The following is a 23961-nucleotide window of genomic DNA, read 5'->3' as shown; positions in this document are numbered from 1 at the left end:
GCCTTTCTTACTGTGTGCTGAGTTACTGTCCTGATGCAGCTGTGGAAGATGGTGAAGCTGCACTAAGACCTAATTTGGGCATAGGTGATAGGGCGGATTGGAAGCTAGGTCCAAATTATTGGCACAGGATGTAGACTAGTTGAGTCTTATATTGCAGAATTACCTCTGATTGGGATTTTTATTGTCATACTACAATTGCTGCTTCCACATCTCTCTCTCTTCCTTGAGAACAGTGGAGGAGGGTGGGTAAAGCTTTATGAACGAGAAGAGGGGAGGAATTCAGTAAATCTTAAGAAATGACTAAGGACAATAGGAAGTTGAAATGTGTGAATAATACAGATCCTGCTTTACCAGCTGAGAAAGCCTAGACAAGTCATGCGAGTTCTTTCTCCCCCGAATGCTATATGGTGTTGGTAGTAGAGTGGTTCTCTTCTTGGCCTACCTTATGTGACACCACCTTAGTTACTGTTTGGCAACAACTACTGACAATATGTCAGCTAAGAAGAAAAAGCCACCAGCACCTAGCAAGGGTCATTCCGCATGTCTGTGGGTAGCAAGGATATACAGGGAGCAGCATATTAAAACACCTGCCTTGTACTGCTTCACTCTGATGTTTCAGTCCTTGCTTCTGCTATCCAAAATTGCCTGCTGGCCTTGTGCCGAGGGGGCAGCCAGTCTGCCTGACGCTGACTGTCGTATCTGCAACTGCAGATAAAGCTAAAGCTTGATGAGCTGGCACTAGTGATCTTGCTCACATGTAAGGAGCGCTTCAGTAGCAAAAGGTCATCACTTCCTCCCGCAACAGTGTTATCACTGCTGTTACAATGGCTCTCATTTTTGTGCTGAAAGCTCGCAAGTCCTGTTGCAACCTCTGTTCCCTTCAGGGCTCCCGGGTGAGGTTAGCAGGAAGGCAAGCTATCTCTGAAGTGTCATGACACCTCCTTCGTTTTGTTAAAATGAGTTTTCTTTCTCTTTCAGTCGACTGAAGAAAGAAGGCGACAAACAGTTGTAATAAATTATTTATTTGTAATGCTGGCTATGGAAACCCCAGTCCTTGGGAAGGAGTGGAACATTTTTACATACAATAAGAGCTACAAAAGGAAAAGAATATCTTATAAAGATTTCTTTATATATTTAAAACAGAAACAACCACCCAACAAGTAGAGACTTATCAGCATAGTGTTCATTTGTAGAGAAGATTTCTCAAGACTGGTGTGGGTCTCCCTGCATGACAACGTATTCAGAAGCCTATTGAAAATACAGGACTGTGTGGAATATTCAGAGAACTTCCTGCAATCTTGGTTTTTTTTTTTTTCTTACTAGTTTGTTTTGAGTAGGTGCTAGAATCAGGTTCACAACACAAGTCACTGTGCGTGAAGAGACACTCAATGCATCTATAGCTATTTTAAAAAAAAAAACAAGGATTGCAAGTAGGTGACATAACAAGCTCTGAATCCAAGTGCTATAATAATAAAAATCTACTTTTATTTTAATACATTGTAGGAAATCTTCATAATTTTAAAGACAGCTCAGTTCTGCAGCATGGCTTTTTAAGTCTGTAAATAACTTTTTTTGGGTAGAGGGGAGAAACAAAACAAAACAAAACTCCAGAAGCGTTTATCTTGATTTTCAGTAACATCACAAATTGTGAATTCCTACCTGGTATTGACAGAATACAGAGTTGATTTTTTAATAAAAAATATATATATAATTATCCCTTTAATTAAAGGGAATGATGGGTATCAATAATTTCAAATGGGTAAAAGCTTGAAATTTGGTTTGATATCAACAATAAGCATTAAAGGGAGTTGCAGGGATAATGTTGCAAATGACTGTTTCTGTTCTTGGTTTTTTGGTTGATTTGGTTGTTTGGGGTTTTTTTTGTTCGTGTTACATCTCTCTGTTCTGCAGATGATTTCTGTTGAGTTGGGTTTCTCAGCAGTACAGATGTCCCTTGGAACTAGCTTACCCTTTTGATGGCTACTTCAAGGGTTAATTTTCAGTGTGCCCATAATATGCTTCTTTCCTATTACCTTTTGAAACTTAATCTAACTACATTGGTTTTAGACTTTAGGCAAAAGTTCAAAGAAATAATTTGTTCTAAAATCTCTTTTTAAAAATGTTCCGTGGCTCAGACTAGTACAGCCAGAATTTTGTATGCATGTGCATATTTTTGGAGCATGTGCTCTTTCTGGCCTCTGATACGTTCTTAAGAAAAGTGAATTAGGGAACTCGGTGTTCTTAAAGTTGTTTTGCAAAGACCAATCTGTATTTCTCTTTGACTGTTTTAGTTTTTTCTAAGCAAAAACTTTTTAACTGCCGCCAGTGTTCTGTATCTCAGGAACTCACTGCTTTGGGATTAACCGGATGTGTGGACAGTAACATTTACGGACTCCCAGCACAACAGGTCCATGCAGAATAACTCCTGTTGGCTAGTTCCCATGTGGATGGTAAAAGGAGTGGTATACACAGAAGGCCAGTGAGCATTATTTTGGAGACAGCTCTGCTTACTGTCTAGGCAGAATTTTTTTTTCCCCACTGTTTTGCCATGGGTTTTCTTTGCCAGAGCAGAGGGTGATGCAACCGATGGACATCTGAATCTGCTGGCCATTTTTTCTGCTGGTGCATAACTTCCCCCCATTCTCTCTCTTAACTCATGAGTGCTCTCTCTCTGCTGTTGTAGACTGTTCAGTGTGATGGTTGTGTCATAGGACTGTACTGAGCCATGTTTGATAAACTTGTAGTTAATCATACATTCTGATGGAAGGCATGGCATGCACAGTGCTTTATCCACCTCATGAATCTCAAACCAGTGTCAGTGTTAGTGCCCCAAGATGACTGTCGGACAGTTAGTAACATCGATTTACTAATTAAAAATATACATTGGGGTATTCTAGCTCAACTTAAGGCAAGAATGTGTAGGAGAGAGGAGGACTATTTCAGCTGATGTTGATCTTCCTTTTTTCTGTCCTCCATTCCAGATTTCTCAGTGCTAAAGAACTGCAGTAGCGTTTAATCAGTTCCATCTGCGATATTTGAACTCTCTGTGGAGGTATTAGGAGGAACAGCTAGTATTTCTGAGATTTGGAAACCATGAGGTCAGTCTAGAATCAAGGATGGTAAAGTCCTCTTCAGTCAATGCCTTCAGTCGCTGTTTGCAGTGATCAGGTGAAAGGGTTTTCTTCTGAGTAACATTTTTTACTTTTGCTAACAGTGGAGTAGCTAGTAAGATCGGTCTGCTCAGCAGAGAGAGTGCCTCAGTTTACTTTAAAGGTCTAATTAGGCACATTTCAGTTAAACCTCCCATCCTTGTTTTTACTGTGTGGAATTTGGGAGATTGGGGGAGTTCAGCCACTTCAGCCATTTCTTCTGATCCTTCTCTTTTGCTGTTGTTTTTAGCTATAGTTCTTTAAAAAAAAAAAAAAAAAAGCTAATTGCCTCCCTTGGTCCTCTCTCTGTCTGTATTTTTTCAGCTAAAGTTTTCAGTCTGTTCAAAAGCTATTCATTGATCTCTTTTTTTCTTTTTTTCTTTTTTTAGAAAAGCATTCTGATAATTTGTGGGCGGTTTTTTCCCACATCATTCAGCAAATAAGCACTGAAATTCTTCCATTTTAGACCAATGGTTAACTACAACTTTACATGCAGTGGTTTTTGAAGCCATCTTGGTGTTCGATGCCCTGTTAAAACAACCCAGACCTTTTGATTTTCTTTAAGAAATCTCTCTTATTTTTCCTCTGTTTTGAAAGTTTATTTTTTAATTTTGCTTTAGTGTTTTTGAAACGTCTCTCTTGTTCTATGTCGTCATGGTTGAGCTTGTTTCACTGCACCGTTAAAGCAGAGTGTACATTCTGACTGCTACATTTATATATATCTTGAAGCTTAATGTATATATGAGTAGTTTGCCATGGGATAACACAGTGTAAACAGAGTAGAAACCCAGAAATCGTGACTTCTGTGTTCTCTCCATTTGAGTATTTTGTAATTTTTTTGAAATATTTGTGGACATAAATAAAACCAAGCTACACTACAGCAGCCAGGTTTTGCCTGCAAGCGAAATGTGTCTGTTGATTGTTGTTAGTGGGAAAAGAGTTATTTTCATCTGTGATAATATGGGATGCTGGCATGGCCATCTTGTCTGTTTCAAAGCTGTCTTGTCTTTCTTGGCTTTATTTTTTCCTTCTTTGAGGTCATTTCATTTTTAATATACAGTACACAAAACACCAACATCATGTTCAGTTCCAGAGTATATTCTGCCTCCCTGAGGCACATTTATGCTCTAGGGCCATACTGCATAACTTTGGCATATTTTTCTGTAAGTTAAGCAGTCAAATTGATAAGAAATGAATGTGAAGGATGTTTTGGCTGTCGTGACTTCAGAGGCTTTCTGTGTGTAATGGTAATATATTGTAGCCACTGATCTGCCTGAGCACAAACAAGTAGTTAAAATGAAGTGTGTGTATAAGCTCTCATTGCATCAGCCAAAGAAGAGTAGAAAGACGGGAACTTCTAAACCAGAGAGGACAATTCCTCTAGTTTCAACAGAGTAGGAAAGACTGCATGCTGTCATCTTCTTTTAAATTTGCCTGTGAACCAAAGGTGTTCAAGAAGACATGCAAGGGAGAATGAGGCCTGATAACTCATGAAGTGTAAGCTTGAAATTAGATATAGTACACTATATATACCCCAGTAGCTGAGTTTTTCATGCATCCTGTTTTCTAAAAGATGTTATTTTGTGCCAGTAGAGTCGTCTTGCACAGAACTGATACAGAGCTGGCAAGAGATGCATTCCAAAGGGATGATCATTGCAGAGAGGAAGATGCACAGTAACTCATTGTCTATATATTGCCTGCTGAAAAGCTAAAAATTGCTTTCAAATTGCATCAAGTTACATGTTTGTTTACATTTGTAGTGGCTGCCTTTCTTCCATCTATCAGGGATTATAATGTTTTTGTGTGAGCTAGCTGTTTGAGTGTTCCATATTTGCAGTTCATGATAATCGTCATCTCCAAAACTGAGGGAAATGATGTGATGCCACAGAGAGAGGTGGCGAGTATCTTTACAGAATAAATGTTCGGTCAAAAGGGAGACGGGAAGGCTGCATTCTTGATCTGATTCTGCTTTGGTTTTGGATCTAAGATTTTTTCAGAAATAGTGAGGTATTTTGACTCCAGTTCAAGCTAATTAGTGCTCTGAGTATAGTGAGAAAAGAGTGCCCTGTTGTTTGAGTGTGCTTGAAGCAGACGGAGAAGTATTCATGACAAATTGCACAGGAGTTTGGAGCTGCGTGTTTGAAGAGGCTGCTCTATTTATACCCTGTGGCATTTTACAAGGGGAAGGTCAGTTCTTGTCTACTGGAAATAGCTTCTGAAAGTGCTTTTTCTGAGGCTGGCTTGAACATGTGCTATGGTATTTATTTTGACATTTCTTTCGGTTTTTTAATTCCTTGTACTTAACATAGAACTTGAGTGGGCTTAGGCTGCCCTCCCTTTCTTGCCACAGGTTCTAAGTTTCCCGACTTAAAATGATGAATCCTATGGGGACAAGGCTGAAGAGGATTTTTATTACTGCATAAATTGAACAATATAGTTCCTATTGCAGTAGTGGTCTTGTGTTAATGATGCCTTGCCATTGCAAAGGTAAAGGCTGGAAAGCCATCAACCGCATGGCTTTGTTATATGCACATTACCAGAGTTAATTCTAACGTCATGTCAGCTGTAAAAAGTAACATAGGCAGTAGGGTTTCAGTCCTTCCTAGGCCATGGATAGCTTTTTACAGCTTATATTCACTTAGGTACAAGGAGAAAAGGTGAAGCCAGGTGTCTTGTTCAGGCATTTGATTTCCTGTTCTTTGAACATGAAAAAAAAGTAGCTCTTAACATTGCTTGTTGTGAAATTTCTGTTCTTTGTAGAAGCTCCTGTGCATCGGGTTTGGTCCCTGAAGATGTTAAAGCAACTTTCTGTAAGGCAGTGGGGCTGGGCTGCAGGAGGGGGTCCGTGTGTGGAGCTGAGGGGGCCCAGCTGGGCGGGGGGGCAGGCCCGCTCGTTAGGGCGGGGGGGGCAGGCCCTGCTCGTTAGGGCGGGGGGGGCAGGCCCCGCTCGTTAGGGCGGGGGGGGGGGGGGGGGGGGGCAGGCCCCGCTCGTTAGGGCGGTGCTGCACAGGGAGCAGCTGGCCCAGAAGGTTCCGGAAGGTGCTGCGAGCAAGTCCCTCAGGCATGGCGGCATGCAGGTAAGAGCCTTTCCTCTGCTGTGAGAGGGAAAAGGGTGGCAGAAAGGTGGTGGGAGGGAGTCTTGGGGCACAGCCTTTTCTCTGAGAGCACCCGTGCCTGGTTGCCTGTGGAGGGAAGCCCAGACCTTGGGGTACGCTGTCCCCCGGCCCCTCCTGGCAGTGTTCCTTGATCCCAAAGGGAGCCAGCTTCCCCTCTGCCCCTCCTGGTAGTGTCCCTTGGTCCCCAAAGGAGGTGGGTCCCTCTGTGCTCCTCCTGGCAAGTATCCTTTGGTCCTTGAGGCAGCCAAGACCCTTGCAACCCAGGGGCTGCTTGTGTTTGCTCAGTTCCATCCATGTTGCTGTGAGGGGTGCTCTTCCATATGGCCCAGTCAGCTGCTCCTGCGTTGTCAGTCCCAGATGGTTTTCCTTCCTTGCTCTCGTATGTGACAGGTAAGCTTGAGAAAGCCTTGCTGGTGTTTGTATTGGGTCTTTTTCCAGGGTAGTTTCTCACCCTAACTGTATCAGAAAGACTCAATGTCTGATGTTGGAGGGAAGAGCCTTTTGGGTGTCCTGCATGTACGAGTTATCCTTTGCAAACTACTGTTCTACTTGTTTCCTTCTTTACTGCAAGGTAATTAAGCCTGATTTTTCTCATGGTGTTGACTTTGCAAAAACCAACTGGAGCAAAAGATAAAAACAATGTAATGCAAATCATAAATCCCAAGTGGACAATTTAGCCAGGCTATTTTTTGTTCTTTACAAACGCTCATCTCTCTAGAAGTGGTAACTTGGCCTCTGCAAATTCAGCTACTTCTATATATATATAAAGAATGTACTTCCCCGCCCTGTTCCTAATCCTCATCCTCTTTCTCACTCTTTCCCTAAAGAAAAAACAAGTGAAGGAATCTGGCAAAAACCATTTATCTGCATAAACTCAGACATTTTGCAAAACTCTATTCTAAGAATGGTCACCCGTGGCACCTGATAGATGTATTGGTGAATGTTGAGTTTCAGGTTTCTGACAACATAAGCATGTCTTCCTTGGGTCTCACAAATGAGAGACGAGTCTCCCCAATAAACGTTCAAATCCACTTTCTGGTTGGATGTGTAGTGGGAAGGGTTAGGCTAATCTTGCATTGCTCTGCAGAAGGGGGAAAAGGCACTGTAAAAAAAACAGCACTTGGTGGAGGACGCTTGGCAGGTAGAAGTCACATCCAGGACAGGGTTTGGTAATTCCTCTGCTTGCAGATCTCTCAGGTTTTGAAAGTCAGAGTATGTAAATTTTAGGGCACTAAATCAAGCCCAGCTTCAATGTAAGCATGAATAACTTTACTGATTATTAATATTAATGAAGTAGTGTGCTTTCCCTTATACCAAAGCACACTTAGGGTAACTCAGAAGTACAGTTGTCAAAGTGAAAGACCTGGAAAAGATGCAATCAATCGGTCTTGTTACCCATTCTTTTACTCTGGATGACTTTCTTGGGTCTTTTCAGTTTCTGAATCCTGTTGCAATTCCATTTCATTATTTGTTAGCTCTTTAAATTAATTTGTCCAACATCCTAACCTGTGGCAATGTCACCAGAAAGAAGCCTGCTCTGCAAAGTTGTTGCTTAGCTTATGAACACTCCTGTCTCTCGCTATAGCTGCAAGGCTGAGTTTCCTGCACCAGGGAACATGTGTATAGGAGAGAAATTATGGAATAAATTGATGCACTGGCCTTGGAAAACAGCTGTGCATGATGTCAATGGAGTTGTATTTCACTTTGCCTGGGGCCTTGGTTTTGCTGGAACGGAATATTAGTCAAATCTGTAAGATGGAAATTTCTCTGGCATTGCAGCTCGTTTGAACGAACCCTAATTACAAAGTCTAGGCAATTACAAGGAATCTAGTATTCTTGGCCTGGTAACATGGTTGAATGTATGCTTTCAAAATACTCAGCCACAGCTTCGTGGGGGGTTTTCCTCCCTCTGAGTTGGATTGTTTTATTGTCATCAAACTGTCACTGTTTTATCCTTCTTTTGGCTTCTCTCTAGTCCGTTCCGTCACAGCTTAATGCTTTTTATATAGTACCAAATAAAATGGATATCAATAGCAGTATTTTAAGAAGCACAAGAGAATGCTCAGTAGCAAAGGAGTAAAGGAACATACTACCCAGTTTCCCTAAGAAGCTCCAGTGGGCTTCACTACTTCATAATACTGAGGGGTTTGTTTGTCACTGAGGAAGTGTCTGTGACAATTTCTTGGAAGTACGGGGAGAGGATTAACAGAGGGAATTCTTTAAAGTGTCCATTTTGAAATACATGAGTTCTCTGGGTGCTCTTATTTTTTTCTGTGAAAGGGTCACTCAGCCCTAAATCTTCTAGTGGACAGAATTGCACGATGTCCAGTGTGTCTGCCAGCAAGGTCTTTTTATGTTGCAAATGTTCTCTAGCCATTGTTTGGGGGGGGCGGGGAAACATGAAGGTAAATGAGGATCATAGTCTGGACTTAATTAGCACTGTATGGATACATGGCCACTGAAGATATGTACTGGGAGATAGGGAAATGCCCCCCTTCTAGCTGACACGTCAGGAAGGATGATGAGCTTGAGGAGCATGTCAGAAGGAAGGCTGGAGAGTGTCAAGTACCCTTGTGCCAGTGTATTTTTCACTTGGCTCCTGGTGCCACCACGTTACTTCTCAAGAAGAGAAAAATGAGTATGATACCGATTTTGCAGAATGAGCAGATGCATGTTTGCAACTGCTGCCACAGTTTGAAAAGTGTACGAGTGTCTTGTGATACAGAACTGAAATGGTTTGGGAAATGCTAGGGTTGACATAGGGCCACTGTGAAGTGTCTTACTGCTTGTAATAAAACAGCATTTAATTAAACATTCTATCATGTGCATGTTCTGTGCTGACATACAGGGACCCTCCAGGTGAAAGCAGCCGGGAAGTTTTCTACAGCTGCCTCAGCATATGGGGAAGCTTTGTCTGCATTTGTGTAGGTTGTAACTTGTTCTGAGTTGACCTTAGACTTGGAATCTGAGCAGAGACTTCAGTCCCTAGGGTGGCACTGAGCTGTAAGTACTAATTCATTCAGATGACAATACTTAAATAATCCCCTGACTATATCCTGTCTTGGAATGTGTGGTACATCTTCTCTTTACTTTGAAACTGTTAATGAGTTTTTTTGGTTTCTTGTCCCCTTTTGATCTGCTTTTTTGGCTCAACAGGAGAATGTGCTGAACCTAGAGGGTTTGTAATCTGTCTGTCCTTCTTCATCCATCAAACTGCTGTATTAAAGCCTGGTCTGTGCTGAGTTTTACTGTAGGTGGTTTTGATTAGGGAGGTGGAAATACTTACTTTTCTTCCCCAGCTGACTGATTGAGAGATATTTATTCCTTTACAATAGATAAGACAGTAAAACATAATTTTATTGGTTATACTTGCATCTGTTGCTTTTACTCTTGTAACTATTGTGTAGTGCTGAAACAGGACAAATTTTTAGCACAGACAAGCCTTTCAATGACAGCAGCAAAAAACGCAGGTCAGTTGTTGTTCACTGACATTTCTGTGGTGGCTGGGGACATGGATGCCAAGGGTAGTGAAAATCCTTGTCAGATCTGTGCTCACTGGGGAAAAAAACCATCAAAATAGGTACCTTTACAAAGCACTTCCGCTCTGTCAGTACTGAAGCAATGTACCATGCATTTCATTTGTCAGATGTCTTGAAGACTTAGAGTGTAATGAACTGAGTAAAGGCTGGAGGTAAAGCCTACATGGTGTAAATTTGTGGTGGTACTACAGTGTTTCACAGCAGCATTGAATCTAGTCCATTGTCAGTGTGTAAGGGAACTGTTCCTAGCCTAGTCATAGAAACCTCTGTAACTGTTCAGTACACACAAAGCAGGGCATTTTAACAGAGTTTGTACTGGAAAAATCGGTTTCCAGACATAAGCTCTTAGCTGTTTCTCCCTGATGTGATGGTACTACTCTCCTTTCACCTGTTGACATTGCTTTGCTACAGATTATGATTCCAGACTACAATATGCTTGCAGTGGGACTGTAGAAATATTTTTTCCCTTTTCCTTCTGTGTTATTTAAAGTAAAGCTCCTTGACTTTACTAATTTCTTCTGGAGACAATACCTGGGGCCAGAAACTGTTGGGAGGTGCTGTGACAGAAATGCCTTCATCTAAATGTAAATGTTGCTTCCCTGCCTCAGGCTGCCTTTAAGAGGCTTTTTCTGTGGGAAGCAGCTACAAAGTAATGGTCCCAATCAATTTATTCGTGTCAATAAAAGGTCTTTTATATGCTTATTTGAAATGTATTGTTCTGGGGTGATAGGACCACATTTGTTTTTTAAGCAGGTGTGTCAGATGGAATGAGAAATAGGGAGCATGAAGGAGAGGGAAAAGAAATTGCGTAAGGCTTGTTGCCGTTGGGGAGGGGTACTACTTGGGCTCTTGAGTGCAAAGGGTGGAAAGAACTGAGGTGCCTTAATAGTGGGACACAAGACGACATGTGCTGGGTAGAACTGGGACAGAACTCCCCTGGTGCTCCTCCCTGTGCACTGGGACAGTCTCTTCTGACTTGAGTTGGGGGTTGAGGAAAGGAGTTCAATACAGAGTCCCTGAGAAAGATAGAAGGAAAGATTTTCTGAGTCACTTCAGTGAAGTAACGTCTGCTTGTAGATTACCATCTTGGGCAAAGTCAGCTTGAAATTCTCTTATCGTACCCCCTCCTGTCTGGTTAAAAGGGAAAGCAGGTAAAGAGGTGCCACACCAAAGTGCAAAACATAACTCTTTCTTTATATAGTTCATATTCCACATCAAAGTGTGAATTCTGTATGTGTGTCTCCTGCCAGCACCACCTATGAGTGGTGCCTTATCTGCATGGTATTTCATTTTCTTTTGACTTGGACTTCAGTTTGAGGTAACCTCACTGTAGTGTTCTGGACAGTGAGAGGCTAATAGGCACAGGCAGGTGTTGATGGCAATTTAACTTATTCTGCCAATGGATCTCAGTTGCTGTAATCCTCCCTGCAACTCCAGGCTTTTAGTTCTCTCAAACAGCATTTTGGCATTCATGACAAATTACTTAAAGGCCCACTGAAAGATACATCTGTCCCACAGGGCTGAGTGCAGTCTGCCCAGGGGCTGTTTGGTTCTGCCACAGATCTCAGTGCTGGTGTGCTGTGCCTTGGTTTCCCCGTGTATAAAACAGAGGTAAAGATACTGACTTGCTCTAAATTCTGGTTTTGTTCTTTCAAAAGAGCTTTGAACAGATGGATTTCTACTATTTGTATTTGTGCAATATAGATGGAAGAGAACTTAGTAAAGGGTTTTGAGACCCTTGAATCCTAATGGCTAGAGAATTAATAATTGCAGTCACGTGATTTCAGATGTGATTTGAACCTAGGTTGCAAGGGTTACTTACACCACCTATTCTGCTAATAAGGTCCTGTAGTTACGTGGTGTGGATCTGGCCTCTAATGCTCTGGAGCTGGTGCTTTGGAGGAAGCAATAAGATAATGCTTCAGTTTCCATTGCTCTTCTCCAGTGCTCCTGACCAATTACAGGCTGGAGCATAAGCATCTATCCTGAAGTGGTCCATTGTGAGCAGTTGGTTACACCACCATAAAGTAGGAGAAATGCTGTTGAGTTCAGCTGGATTTATTTGGAGTAATTGAGAGCAATGCTTACAATATTCTGTTTAAATGTGTAATCTCTGTAAGACGAAGAGCTTGTTTGCACAGTGTATACCACGTTGCGTAGTCCTGTGTTTGCTCTGAGGTACTGAGACACTACAGATGATGAGCTGAGCCTTTGCTGCAACATTTGGAAAGTGAAGATCTGGGCTTGCACTTCTTACATTATCACTTGTTATGTCTAAGCCTTTGCAATGGATAAGAAGATGGCTGGCTTTTTCTTATTGGCTGAGGAATACTAACTTTCAGGCATCTCAGCTCTGTCCTCAGAGTGTCTAGGTATGTGGCTGCTTCTTTTTTTAATCAACAGTCTAACATACTGTCGTGCAGTGTTCCTGCAAACTGCACTGCCCTGTGTATTTTTACATGTGCCAGACTGAGTTGAGTCATGTAGAGCAGACACTCTCAGATGATGGGGGACTGGACTGTTTCTGGCTGGGCCCCCAGGGCTCTTGTCTGACTGATTTTTATTTACAAGATTGCAAAAAAGAAAACATGAACAGTTGGCTGATGTCCCTGGCATGCATTCCTGTGCCCAGCTGGACTGCAGGGACTTGGCGAAAGCGGTGTTTACAATGCCTCCTGGCTACTGGAGTGCTGGACCTGGGGCAGGGAAACTCCCTTTTCCACCGGGGTGGGGGGGGAATAGAAAGGACAGTGGCATAAGAGGAGACAACATCTGAAGGAAGACCAAGGGATGTGAGGGGAGTAGGCTTGAACAAAACAATTGTCCTGACTTCAGCCCTCAATGTGATTTGATAGTTTCCTGCAGCAGTTGATTTCTCTCTGTGATTCACCCGGGTCTTTCCCTGACCAGATAAGCGTGAGACAGCTCCCTCCCTCTTCCCAGGAGCGACCTCCTCTGCACACTGACTGGGCTGCCCGGTGACTCGGGCCAGGCTGCGGGTTGTCACCAGGATCCGGGCTGTCCCTCTGCCAAGGGTGCCTTGGGAGGCCCTGGCTGCCATTGCAGCGTTTGCCACGGGATGGCAGCAGATGCTCGGAAAAAAAGGAATTCAGCCCTCACCCTTGAGCATCTGTCTCATGGAAAACTTGAGGAACTCACAGTAATTACTGTACCGAGGGCATGGTCAAAAAGCAAGACCTCCACAAACGTGGAAGCATGGGCTTCCTCATAGCAGGGGAGAAGAGGCCTGTGAGATCTGGGACCACCTGCTCCCACACAACACGGCAAGTCCAGACTTCCTGGAGTTTCATTTGTTTTGCAAAAACAAGTCTCTGTTGCCAAAACTTCCCAGCTGCTTCCTCTTCTTTTACCCTCATGGCTGTGCACTGTGCACCTTTTGGCTTTATCTGGCACTGCAGAGTGGTCGCAATTCTCTTTTGCTTTGCTTGTTCCACAGTGGGGGCCAGGAGACACAGACCTTTTAAGTGAGTTGCTCTGTGTGTGTGTGTGTATGTGCACATTTATATCCTGAGGGAATGCAGTCTAGGAATTCTTGTCTGGACTCTTGACCGGCTGTGTGGCCCTGTGCAAGTTGCACTGCCTCCTGGTGCCTTGGTTTCCCTCCCTGCAAGTAATGCTTTTGATGCCCTTGTATGGAAACAGGGATATAAACACAAGGCAGCTGCCCTGAGAATATTTGTTTCTTTTAGATGGCCTCAACTCCGGGCTCACTCTTGAACTTGAAAAATACATAAGCCATGCAATAATATTTAATATAACAACCCCAGCTAACAACAGCCCTCTTCTTCCACACCACTCAGCAGCTGGGTGACAGCACAAGGGGTTTTTTTCTAGACCTTTTGGCTTTCTTGGTTTGACTGTCACAGCCTCTTGAGAGCTAGCATTTGTCTGGAGGGCATGCCAGAGTGCCTGTCAGTTACTGCTGAAGATAGACGTCATTTATCAAGCAGATGTACTGCGGTGATCAATGGCTACTGTCAAACAGTATTGGTCTAGTAAGGACCGGTCTCTGTTGTATTGGTAGAGGATGCCCTACATAAAATGCTTCTGACCTTATTGATCAGTCCTCTCTTTTCTGCACATGGCACCTGTGTATCAAGAGGGGACTTACCTCAAGATGTCTTACAGGGAGTCTGGCTTTCTGAAAGTTTCCCTTGCAGTAATCCTGTCACAGAGTGCGTGCCCAGCTCCTGGTGTCAGAGCACTAAGGGGCTTGTGGAGTATGTCCAAAACTGGTGTGCACGGACTGTGCTTGGGCACAGCTTCAACCTGTAAGCACCTGCAAATGTGGAGGCAGGGCCCCTTGTTACCCAGCCTGCATTTGTACCAGCGCTGCCCAGTCCCTGACAGTCTGCAGGATTAAGTAGTGGTAAAGGAGGGCAGAGGATCTGGGTAGCAAATGGAAATGAAGTAAGTGAATGCATAGGCCATTGGGCAGCAATGCATGGAGGCAGAAAGGCAGGCAGTGAAATAATGCAGCCGGCAGGAGCATTACACGGGATGCAGAGGTTTCCTTGGGGCAGGCAGGAAGAGGACTGCTTTTCTTCTATGTGGCAAATACTTTGTCTCTGAAAAAATCAATTTTAAAAGACAGAGAATGATAGTAGGAGCCCACTTTGACAGTTCCTGCCATCTCCCCCCATTACTTCCCTGCCCCCAAGCCCTCCAAACCTTACAGTGTTGCAGAGCTCCCCTAAAAGCCGTTCCCCCTCAAGGGTAGAAGTTGGGATAAGATTGTTTAATAGAATAAAATGTTTCAGTTCAGACACAGGTGTGGAGTCTTTCTTCAGCTCTGGACCTGCTCTAATGTGAGACATACTGCTCCCAAGCATGTCATGGTCAAGAATACTTGAGGGTGTGACTTGGTCACAAACGCCATGCAACTCTATGCTGAGATGTTTCATTCCAAATCACAACCCAGGGTCTTCGCCGCCTCCTCTCTGTGCACAGCAGTGAGGTCAGATTTTGCTGTCAGCTCAGCCTGCCAGTAATAGCCGAATTTCCTGGCTGCAGATGATACCTGTGTGTCTGTACATGAAATATGCAATAATACTTTGTGTAACTTTTTTTTTTATGTAAAGGTTATTAAGAGATTGTGGCTAGCTGACAATATCTTAAGTATTATTTGAAGTAAATTAATTAAGGTAGTAATTAGCTATGTTATGCAATATCTCTAATTACTGGTGTTGGGCAAGCTCTTTGGGGGTAGGAGTGGTGCCTTGCCTGCATTAAGAATACCAGCAGCACTTTGTCAATGCTACAGAAAGTAAATTGTGAGGGAACAGGAGCTCAGAGCAACTGAGTGTGTTGCTGGAAGTCCCTGAGAGAGGCAGAGGGAACTGACAGCAGGTGCCTGGCTCCTGCCTCCTTCAGTGGTCTGTGTTTACATATAAATGTGTAGCTTGTGTGTGTATATATATGTGCTGAATTTGTGTGTGTATGTATAGCACTGCTTGTGCATGCAAATCTGCCAGGAAAATGTCCATATGGGCTGGTCTGTGTGTTGATTCCAATCATTGAAATGCCTTTTCTCTTAGTCCCAGGTTCTTTTTGTCCTGCCTCTCAGCTTATTAGGACAGAGGTCTGTGCTTATCAGGTTGTCTGATCTTGGGTTTTCTAAGGAAAGCAGGCTCTGTCCCCTAGGTGTGGGAGTGCTATTGCAACCTTCTTGGCACCTTTTCTGAAGACCAGAGCACTGACCCTTTGCAAACAATGTCATAAAGGGGAGAGGAAATTCTTTGAGTTGGATCCCTTTTTAATTTAAATTTCTTCGAACCCATCTGTCTAGAGGTTGTTCACTGCGGTGTGTCTCCAGACCTAGCTCTTTGTGTGGAAGTGTTTCATGACCTTTCCCCATGCATATGTTTTGCTGGGGAGCTCCAGAATTTGAGAGAACTTGGCTACTGCAACATGCTCTCCCAAGTGCTGTTTACTGATGACAGGCCCTGTGAAGGCCCAGGAAAGCTCCAGCTTGGTTTTTCATTACAGCCATTGCTGGTGCTGTTGCTGGAGCTCCTGTGGGATGAAGGGCATGGGGAAATCACATCACAAACTTTGCTTTTAAAGGGAGAAACACAACCTGTTCTGCCTCAGTGAAATACCCTTCAGCACCCCTGAAAGGCAGGGGAAAAACATGTTACAAGTTCAAGGACAAGGCTAAATGTTCTCCAACAGGGCTGCAGTCAAAGAATCCAAGCCCAATAGAGCCTCTAGGCTTGCTTGAAATGCTAGGTTCCTATTTTATAGCTGCAAAGGCCAATTTTACAACCTGGTCAGCAACTAGTATGTACTCTTGCATAGTGCATGAGTGTAGGGGAGTTTGGGTGTCGTAGATGCTTACAGACGTAAAGTAATCTGGCTATCAAGTGCCAGAAGTGTCTCCTAAGTCTTAGTTGCTCAGTCAGAAGTGTTTAGCGTTGTTCTTTCCATGAGGCTTAGTTCCAAGACAGCAATGAGGAGTATGCCTTGTCACTCCTGTGAGAGTAGACAGGAACAAATGGCCCAGGGACAGGAGTTTGCAGTAGGATCCAGAATCAGTCAGCAACTCTGGCTGCTTCTATATTTCTTTGATTCTAAATCAAGGAGGTAGTCTCTGTCCCATTTCTAAGTCTGCTTATGCTAAAAATGGCCCCTCTGCATCAGTTTGGGGTATTGTAGCAGTTTGGAAGGGGTGGAAGCCTATACCTCTTCTGCTTGAACCTGTAAGTGGTTTGTGGCCAGAGGTTACTGACAGCCCTGCAGGTACCTCTGGCAATATTCACCGGCATGGGGGAGGGAGATGAGAAGATGGAGGAATGGATGTGGAGAAGCTGAGATGATGTCACTCATATCCTTTGTTTCTGTCACTGGCCCTGACAATTCCTAGCATGCATTTTGCACCGGCTCTTTTTTCTAGACTGCTCAAACTTGTGACCTATCCTGACTGAATTGCTTGAGCACAGAACAACAGGACTTTAGCAGAGGGCATAAAGATGTATGTGCTGGGACGTGGGAAGAAATATAATGTGCCTGCTTTTCAAACCTTTAGTTGCAGCAGGGCAGAACCGTCCATGTGCAAGGTCTTTCTGCAAAGATGTCCTCAGACCTGGGGCAAGGAGTGGGAAGCCTAGTGTCAAGAGCTGGTGTATGTGTTGGTGTAGTCTGTCATGACTGACTGAACCCCAGCCAGGTGGAAGTCAATCAAGAGTAGCCAAAAGCAAACCACCTGATTACTCCACGAATGAACTTGGAATGAACCAGCATGTTGCTAAGAAAGAGCCTTCTTTGGCTTTCATGTTGTCCTCACAGCCAGGTGTTAACCCTCTCCCCACCAACCCTGCCAAGTATGTGGGACAGTTTAAGCTATGCCCTTTGATATTTAGCATCTCCTATGCTAGAGGCCTATGTTTGTAAAGTGAGAAAGAGCAAGACCCTTGGCCTTCTGCCCAGCATGTGCATGGCATCCAGCTGATGGCTTTTCAGCTTTTATTTTTAATACAATCTTTGGTAAGGAGATAAATGACAGCACCCCATTCTGCCATGCACCAAGGAGCACATCTCCCTCACCCCCTATGCAGGAATGCTAGAGCTTGTAGATTTCTCTTAACTTGCCGTGACTCTCTGGGTGGCAAAAGGTGATTTGGCTGGAGCTGGACTCACAAATCATTCGTTTCCTGTGAAGAACTGCTCTGTGGAGTCTACTCGAGAGTCCATCCTGCAGCCCACCTGCTCAGCTCCTCATCTTTTGCAGCATTGCTGGTGGGGAACAATGCATTCATGTCACTCTGAATGCTTGTGGAGGAATGAAAAGATTTATGACCTTCTCCCCTACCTCCCCATCCACCTCTACTGTTTTCCTCCCCCCCACCACCTCTGCCTTCCCAGAGCTGGAAGGTCAGAAGTTTAAATCCTGCTTTGAGCAACTCCTGACTTGCTACCAGCTCCTACACATAGCTTCTGCTGGTTGCATTTTAACTATTTCCCTGGAAATGAGCCTACTTAAATGACTTCTTCATGTATCCATATATAAAAACATCCTTAGAAGGGCCTCCTTTGAGTCGCCTTTTCTGTATTGATGCATAGGGTTGGCCAAACTATTCTTACCTTCTTCTGCAATGGATGAGAAATGGCTGCTGTTAATTCTGTTTAATGACTGAATTCACTAGGTGAAATACAGCTCTGTATTCACTTGTCTAAGATCTGCTGTATTGTAAATACCTTTTTCAGTATGAAAGTCCCTTCTGCCATTTCTGATGTCCCTGGTCCAATACAAATATTGATTTCTTACATACAGGGAACAACATTTACTGCTTATTTTCTGGAGACATTTCCTTGGACTGCAGTACCATCTTTCTACCTTCCAGAAATGCCCTTTCATTTAGCTTTTACTGCAAGGCCCCCAACCACTATCTAGCTCCTGGCAAGTCCCCCCCATTCTACATTCACAGCTTCACCTCACCTTCTCCACTTTTTTCCAGAAGATGCAAAAAGAGTACCAACCATGGATTCACCCTGAAAAGGAAATTCAAAGTCTGCATTTTTAGCTGGGAAAACTTCTTGACAGTATCAAAGGCAGAGAGATGACTTTGAGATCAACAAGGTTCATCCCTGAGCCAGTAACCAGCTTTTTGAAACAGACCAGAGAGAGGGCAAGAGAAATAGTTCCCCTTAGGTGTCTTCCTTTGTATTGCTTTTGCCACATCAATATATAGGCTTGGCCAGTCTTTTGTTCTCTTCTGCTTTCAGTGAAAGGCAATATTAATTCTTCTTGCTGATGCCTGGACTTGTGGGTAAAATATATCTATTCAGGTGCTATGGTCTTTGGACAATCTATATGGACACTGAATACTTCCTGTGAATTGCAAAGCACATCTGTGTTCTGTCTGGATCCGTGTGCGTACAAGCTCTGGAGAGACACCCAGTCTAATTAGCAGTGATTGGGGAAGAAGCTCACTTGTTAGGATCAGGATGCAATAAATAAAATATTAGCAAGAGGAGGTGAGTGAGCCAGGAGATATAAACAGGGCTGTGCAAAAGCTTTTTTAAAAAGAAACGCTGTGGGGAGCCCACAGTAAAAGGAAAGACTGTCAAAAATGCACACAATATTCTGTTTGCTGCCTGCCCCTGTGGAATGCCTGGTATTATGCAGTCTTGGACTTCTGGGAAATCAATCCCATGCACATGACCGTGCTTCTCTTCCCAATAGCAAGGAAGGATTTCAGCACATGCTAGGGAAAAGACGTGAGAAGCTTCTCTAACTGGCTTGTGTTTCAGCATTTGTTCCATTCATTAAATTAGCCTTTTAAAGATGCTAGTGTAGGTTGTTAATGGTTCAATGCACAGCATGTTTTTTATGAGAAGGTTTATCTGCCATTGCTGGCTCAGTCTTAGTGCTTCAGCTTCCTCTTCCGTGGACTTATGAGTGGTATGAAGCTTGCATTAAGGATTGTTAAATGCTTTGAGATCTTAAGCGAAAAAGATTCTGAAGGGACCCAACATAATGTTGGGAAACCATGATGAAAAAAGGTTGTCCATCTGTCCTAAATGAAAGATGTGTTGGATTTTAGTCTGGTTAGTTGCAGCTTGGGCAAGAACGAATAAATGTTGAGAGGGTTTGGCCTAAAAAAAAAAAAGGCTCAGTACTTAAAATGGGGCCTTTCACCCAGTCTTTCTTTTTTCTGTGTGTGTAAAACATTAAGGGGTGTTTTTGCCTCTGAGTGATGTGCCTGCTCTGATAGCATCATTAGCACTGGTGTAGCAGGTACCCCTAGTTCCTTTCTTACTGCTGCTTATTCTGTGCTAAGGGGGTTTGTTCTGGATGGGTGATCAGGCTTGGCCCACTGTTTCAAGACTGTAAGAAAAAGCAATGGTAAGACATTTGTATAAAGGGTGAGAAGGGGGAAAGTTTTGTCTTAATTTTCAGTCTGTGGGTTCCAAAAACGTATAGTTCAATGAAAGTAAAAATGCTCAGTGAAAAGCGGAGACATCGAGGTGTCTCATAATGTACAGACATTTGGAGGTGACAGGATCTCTTGTAGTGGCTGGTGTCACGGAGCACCTAGGAGGAGAACCGCTAGGTGGGGTAAAACAAGGTCAAACAAGTCCTTCTAGGGCAAAAGAGCAGTTAAAAAATCATTTTGGTTCTTAACAGGAAGGCAGTGAAGCGACTAAAAAGCGGGTGTGATATGTTGAGATAATCTAATATAAGAAAGTACCCTGGAGGCAGAAGAAGCCATGTTTAAAACCATCAGCAGCCACTGGAAAGCCTTATCAGGAACAGCAGGAAGTTGGAATAATCAATCCTAGAAGGAACACAGTTCATTGCTGCAGCAGGTACAGCTATGAAATATTTCACATCTTAGTAATGTAACTTGGATTATCCAAAACCCAGCAGCTGGATAAGACTTTACAAAAACCAACACCACCACCCCCCCCAAACAAACAAACAAAAAGCCAAAAAAAACCCCCAACCTTGACTGTCTACTGTCATTAAGGGTCATATGCTACTTTTCACAAGAAATCTCTGAATCCCAATGCTGGAAAGTAAAGATATGTTCTGCCAAAGAGCTTTGCTAGTTAACTGGATAGTGCATCTTTCATGTATCATGTTAAACTGGCACATAATGTTGAGGTTCTCCATTAAGAACGGCTGTACCTACTGTTGTAGGCATGAAAGAATCATTTTCCTGTAGGATGTTTTGAGATGTGTGAGGACAGACTTCTTAATTGTTCAGACCTGTGAGACAATTTAATTAAGTTTTCCCAACCTCCTAGCAATCAGCAAAGTCTGGTCAGTGACTATTGCAAAGAAGGAGCAGCTCATTTTTCTGCTTCTATCCTTACTTTTCACTTCAAGGATAAAAAGGATAGAAAATAGCTATGATGCTGGGCAAAATCCAACAACTGATCACTCCCTGACTTGGAATCCAAAGTAGAGCAAATCAAAACAGGCTTGTGTGATTTGCAACTTGAACTTACTTAGGACTCCTGAAGATCTGTGACTTAGAATTACAAAGCAAAGATTCAGATCAACCTTGCCTTCCTTCTAACACTGCACAGTCTTTGGCACAAGGATTCCTCTCTGGGTGCTAAGAGTGCCTGGGTTGGTAAGACCACCTTCTTGATACGTGCTAAAGACAGACATATTAGTGTTCTGTATTGCACTGGAAATGTTTTAACCAATTTTGTTCCTTAGGCAGATAAGCACTACCCTTGTTTATTTTTCACAAGTCTCAACCTTGTATGTGTGTATATATAAATATGTATGTATGCATAGACAAACACTTGTATATATCTATGTGCACAAATATGTAGAAGAGAGATCAAAAACCTGCTGAGTGAAAGAGTAGGAGTCAGACAAGGGAGGGAGGATCTGGTTGTGTAGTGCAGAGGCGAGAGGAGCTTTTCCAGGCCTGCTAGAGGAAACAGATAAGACAAACCATCAACTTTAGAGCACTAAAAGGCAGCGAGCACTGGCACATCTAAGCTTTCAGCCAGTGCTCTGATTGTGGCATGGCAGAAATGGGACAGAAGTTCAGTATTACCACTGGCTGAGCACAGGATAATGAGGGCACAGACAACCACGGCTGGGCTCATTAGCCATTCTGCTGCCCAATTAGGCTAGGAGCTAATTGCTCATTAACGAGACCATACCTGCTGAGGCAGCTGGGCTTCCCTAGAATTCACGGCTGGAGCCACAGCAGAGACTGGGGAGAACAGAAGCAAGATTTGAAACCAAGGAAATGGAAAAACTCGTCTGCCACTGAGGAAGGTTTTTGCTGCCTCTGCCGCCACTCCCTGGGGACAGTAGTTTGATTCCTGTCACCGCTGCTGCCTGAAAGGCATGTCAATTAGCCCTGAGCTCCCACTGAAGCCTTCCTCTTCCTGGCATCCTACAGCCCTGACGCTAATGACGTGGAAAAGGAGTGGCTGAGGCAAAGATGCTGGGGAGTTTAAGGTGGAGGGTTATTCTGACCTGTATTTCTCTCCTGAACATCCTCTGGAGAGCAGCCAAGTTTCTGACTAAGAGAATTTGAAACACAACAATCACAGACAAGGGTCAGCAATAGGATGTTGGAGAAAGCAAATTGCAATACTCTAGTCAAGTCCATCTCTGCAGGATATAGGCCATATCAGCAGCCCCAGCAACATCTTCTGGAAAATGAAAGCTGGAAGCAATAATGTGCTTAACACCACACACATCATCTGTCTTTTGACACAGACTTATTTTATTTAGCAGTGAAAGTACAGGGACTACATTGAGAATGAACTTCTATGTATGTCCAAAGGTTATCTACAACACAGATAAGTATGACACTCCATTGCCCACACATTAGACAGAGGCATGTGAGATGAGGATTTCCTACCTAACACTGGAGAAAGAACTTTCATTAACACTGAGGAGTTTTCTGTGTATGCCCTCACATCCTGTGATGGAGGTCGGGATTATTTAGTTATGAGTTTGTTACTTCCTTTCCCTTTATTCTTTTTCCCACTGTTCTCTATAGTGTTGTTTTGATCATTTAGGCATGTTTGGGGTTGTTTTTTTTTTTACACTAAAACAATATAGGGGAATGTTTCAGCATGGTCCCAGGTTTAGGTGGTGGGTTTTGGCATGTGATGTTGGCACAAAAATGGGCTGCTTTTTATGTGGCTGTGGATAGTATGTAAATAGTGGACATGAGAGAGATGTATTGCCTGTGTTTCTACGCCAGTTCTGCACTCTTCTCTGGCCTGGCTGCTATTGGAATGAGTGTACTGGGCTCCAGTAGAATACTGGATTAAGACCCTGCCTTGGTTTCAGTGGATATGGGTGAAATAAAGTGAATGCAAATAGTTTTATATTGTGAATGTGTATGGGACACTAGCTGGCAAAGGGGCGTGCAGGGTGATGGCATTTAGCAATTCCCAAATTCAGTGATTCTATTTTATATCTCAAAGAATTGCTATCTTACTCTTTTTACTAAGGATAGAAAATATTATTGTCCCCTATGAGTAGGTGAAGAACCTGAGGCATGGAGTCAGGGAAGGATCCTTGTATGCAATGCATCATAGAGCTTGGAGACCCAGACATTGTAAAGACACATCATATAGTAAAGAACTAGGCCTTTACTATGAGACATAACTGAATAGCTTCCTTTTCTCGGTGGCAAGATTAAAACCAAATGGTTTTACTTAATCAAAATAAGCTGAATATTGTCTGAGTCTTATTTATACAGCATCTCTCAAAAAAACTCCATTCCAAGTAATTCACTAGCCAGCTCCATAGTGACATTGGTGGGGAACAGATACTGGTAGAGAGATATGAGGAGGGAATGACATAAGAGAGATTTTGGGAAGGTGTTTCAGAGCTGCAGAGTAGAATGCTCCTATATACATGATATTACAGTGTGCAACCCTGAATGTGGATGAATGAGCAGAGGTGAGATGGACTGATTTTTCAGGTGGCTAAATTCCACTGTTGGAAGATTTCGCTTAAAAATCATCAAAAGTCAGTGCTATTCAGTCCCTCAAGTGCCATGTTTCTCTGAGAAGTGGGATTTCAGTCCCACAAATGCTTTGCTTCTGTTGAATTATCACTTCAGGTCTATTAGGTGAGTGTACTGAAAGCCTGTGGAGTGGTTTTGAACACCAAGAGTGCAGTAATTGGGCTGGCTTCTACAGTAGCTGAGGAGCCAATAGTGCTGTTGAGGCGTCAGAAGGGGATGGGTGCCCAGCCTCTTTTTGTAGCATTACATATCTTTTGTCCACTCAGCATAACTTTGTATTTTCCATTTGCCCCAAGCTATACTTGATGGGGGCTGGAGGCCATCTGAGAGCAGCAATGGGATTAATGCACAAACATCCTATTTTAGTTTGCAGACTCTTTGTCTCAAAGGGAAGTGGAGAACCACTGGCCTGGGCTTCACACTCCTGTGTCTTTTGGAGCAGGCCCATATGCTTTTTCTGTGAAGAGGTGGCTGCAGGAGGAGGGAATGGGGAGGGAAGGAATGCATTTCTCATTATGTGCTGCAGCCTCTCTGCTCTGGCAGCCTGAGAAGAGAAATTTTCTCTCCCTCCCCAGGCCCTCTACCCCCTGCAGCTTGCTGATTATTTTTGGCTGAGGTGGAAAGCACAACTCTAGCATTTTTCCCATAGGGGAGTGACCCAAGAAGGAGG

General features: G+C 43.4%; 1 protein-coding gene across 3 annotated transcripts in view; it reads left to right on the top strand.

Moving 5' to 3' along the window:
* RERE (arginine-glutamic acid dipeptide repeats) overlaps nt 1–4056 on the top strand; it is a 256805-nt gene extending 252749 nt beyond the window's left edge. For all 3 annotated transcript variants that reach the window (XM_050909265.1, XM_050909263.1, XM_050909264.1), the window contains exon 22: nt 979–4056. In XM_050909265.1, the coding sequence (XP_050765222.1) occupies nt 979–1012 (34 nt within the window). In that variant the 3' untranslated portion in view covers nt 1013–4056. The remainder of the gene's footprint in view (nt 1–978) is intronic.
* Nucleotides 4057–23961: the final 19905 nt, after the last annotated feature.

Source organism: Gymnogyps californianus, chromosome 21 (genome assembly GCF_018139145.2).
Source record: "Gymnogyps californianus isolate 813 chromosome 21, ASM1813914v2, whole genome shotgun sequence".
Lineage (NCBI taxonomy): Eukaryota > Metazoa > Chordata > Aves > Accipitriformes > Cathartidae > Gymnogyps > Gymnogyps californianus.
The sequence above is the reverse complement of the archived record's forward strand: the minus strand, read 5'-3'. Positions and strand labels throughout refer to the sequence as shown.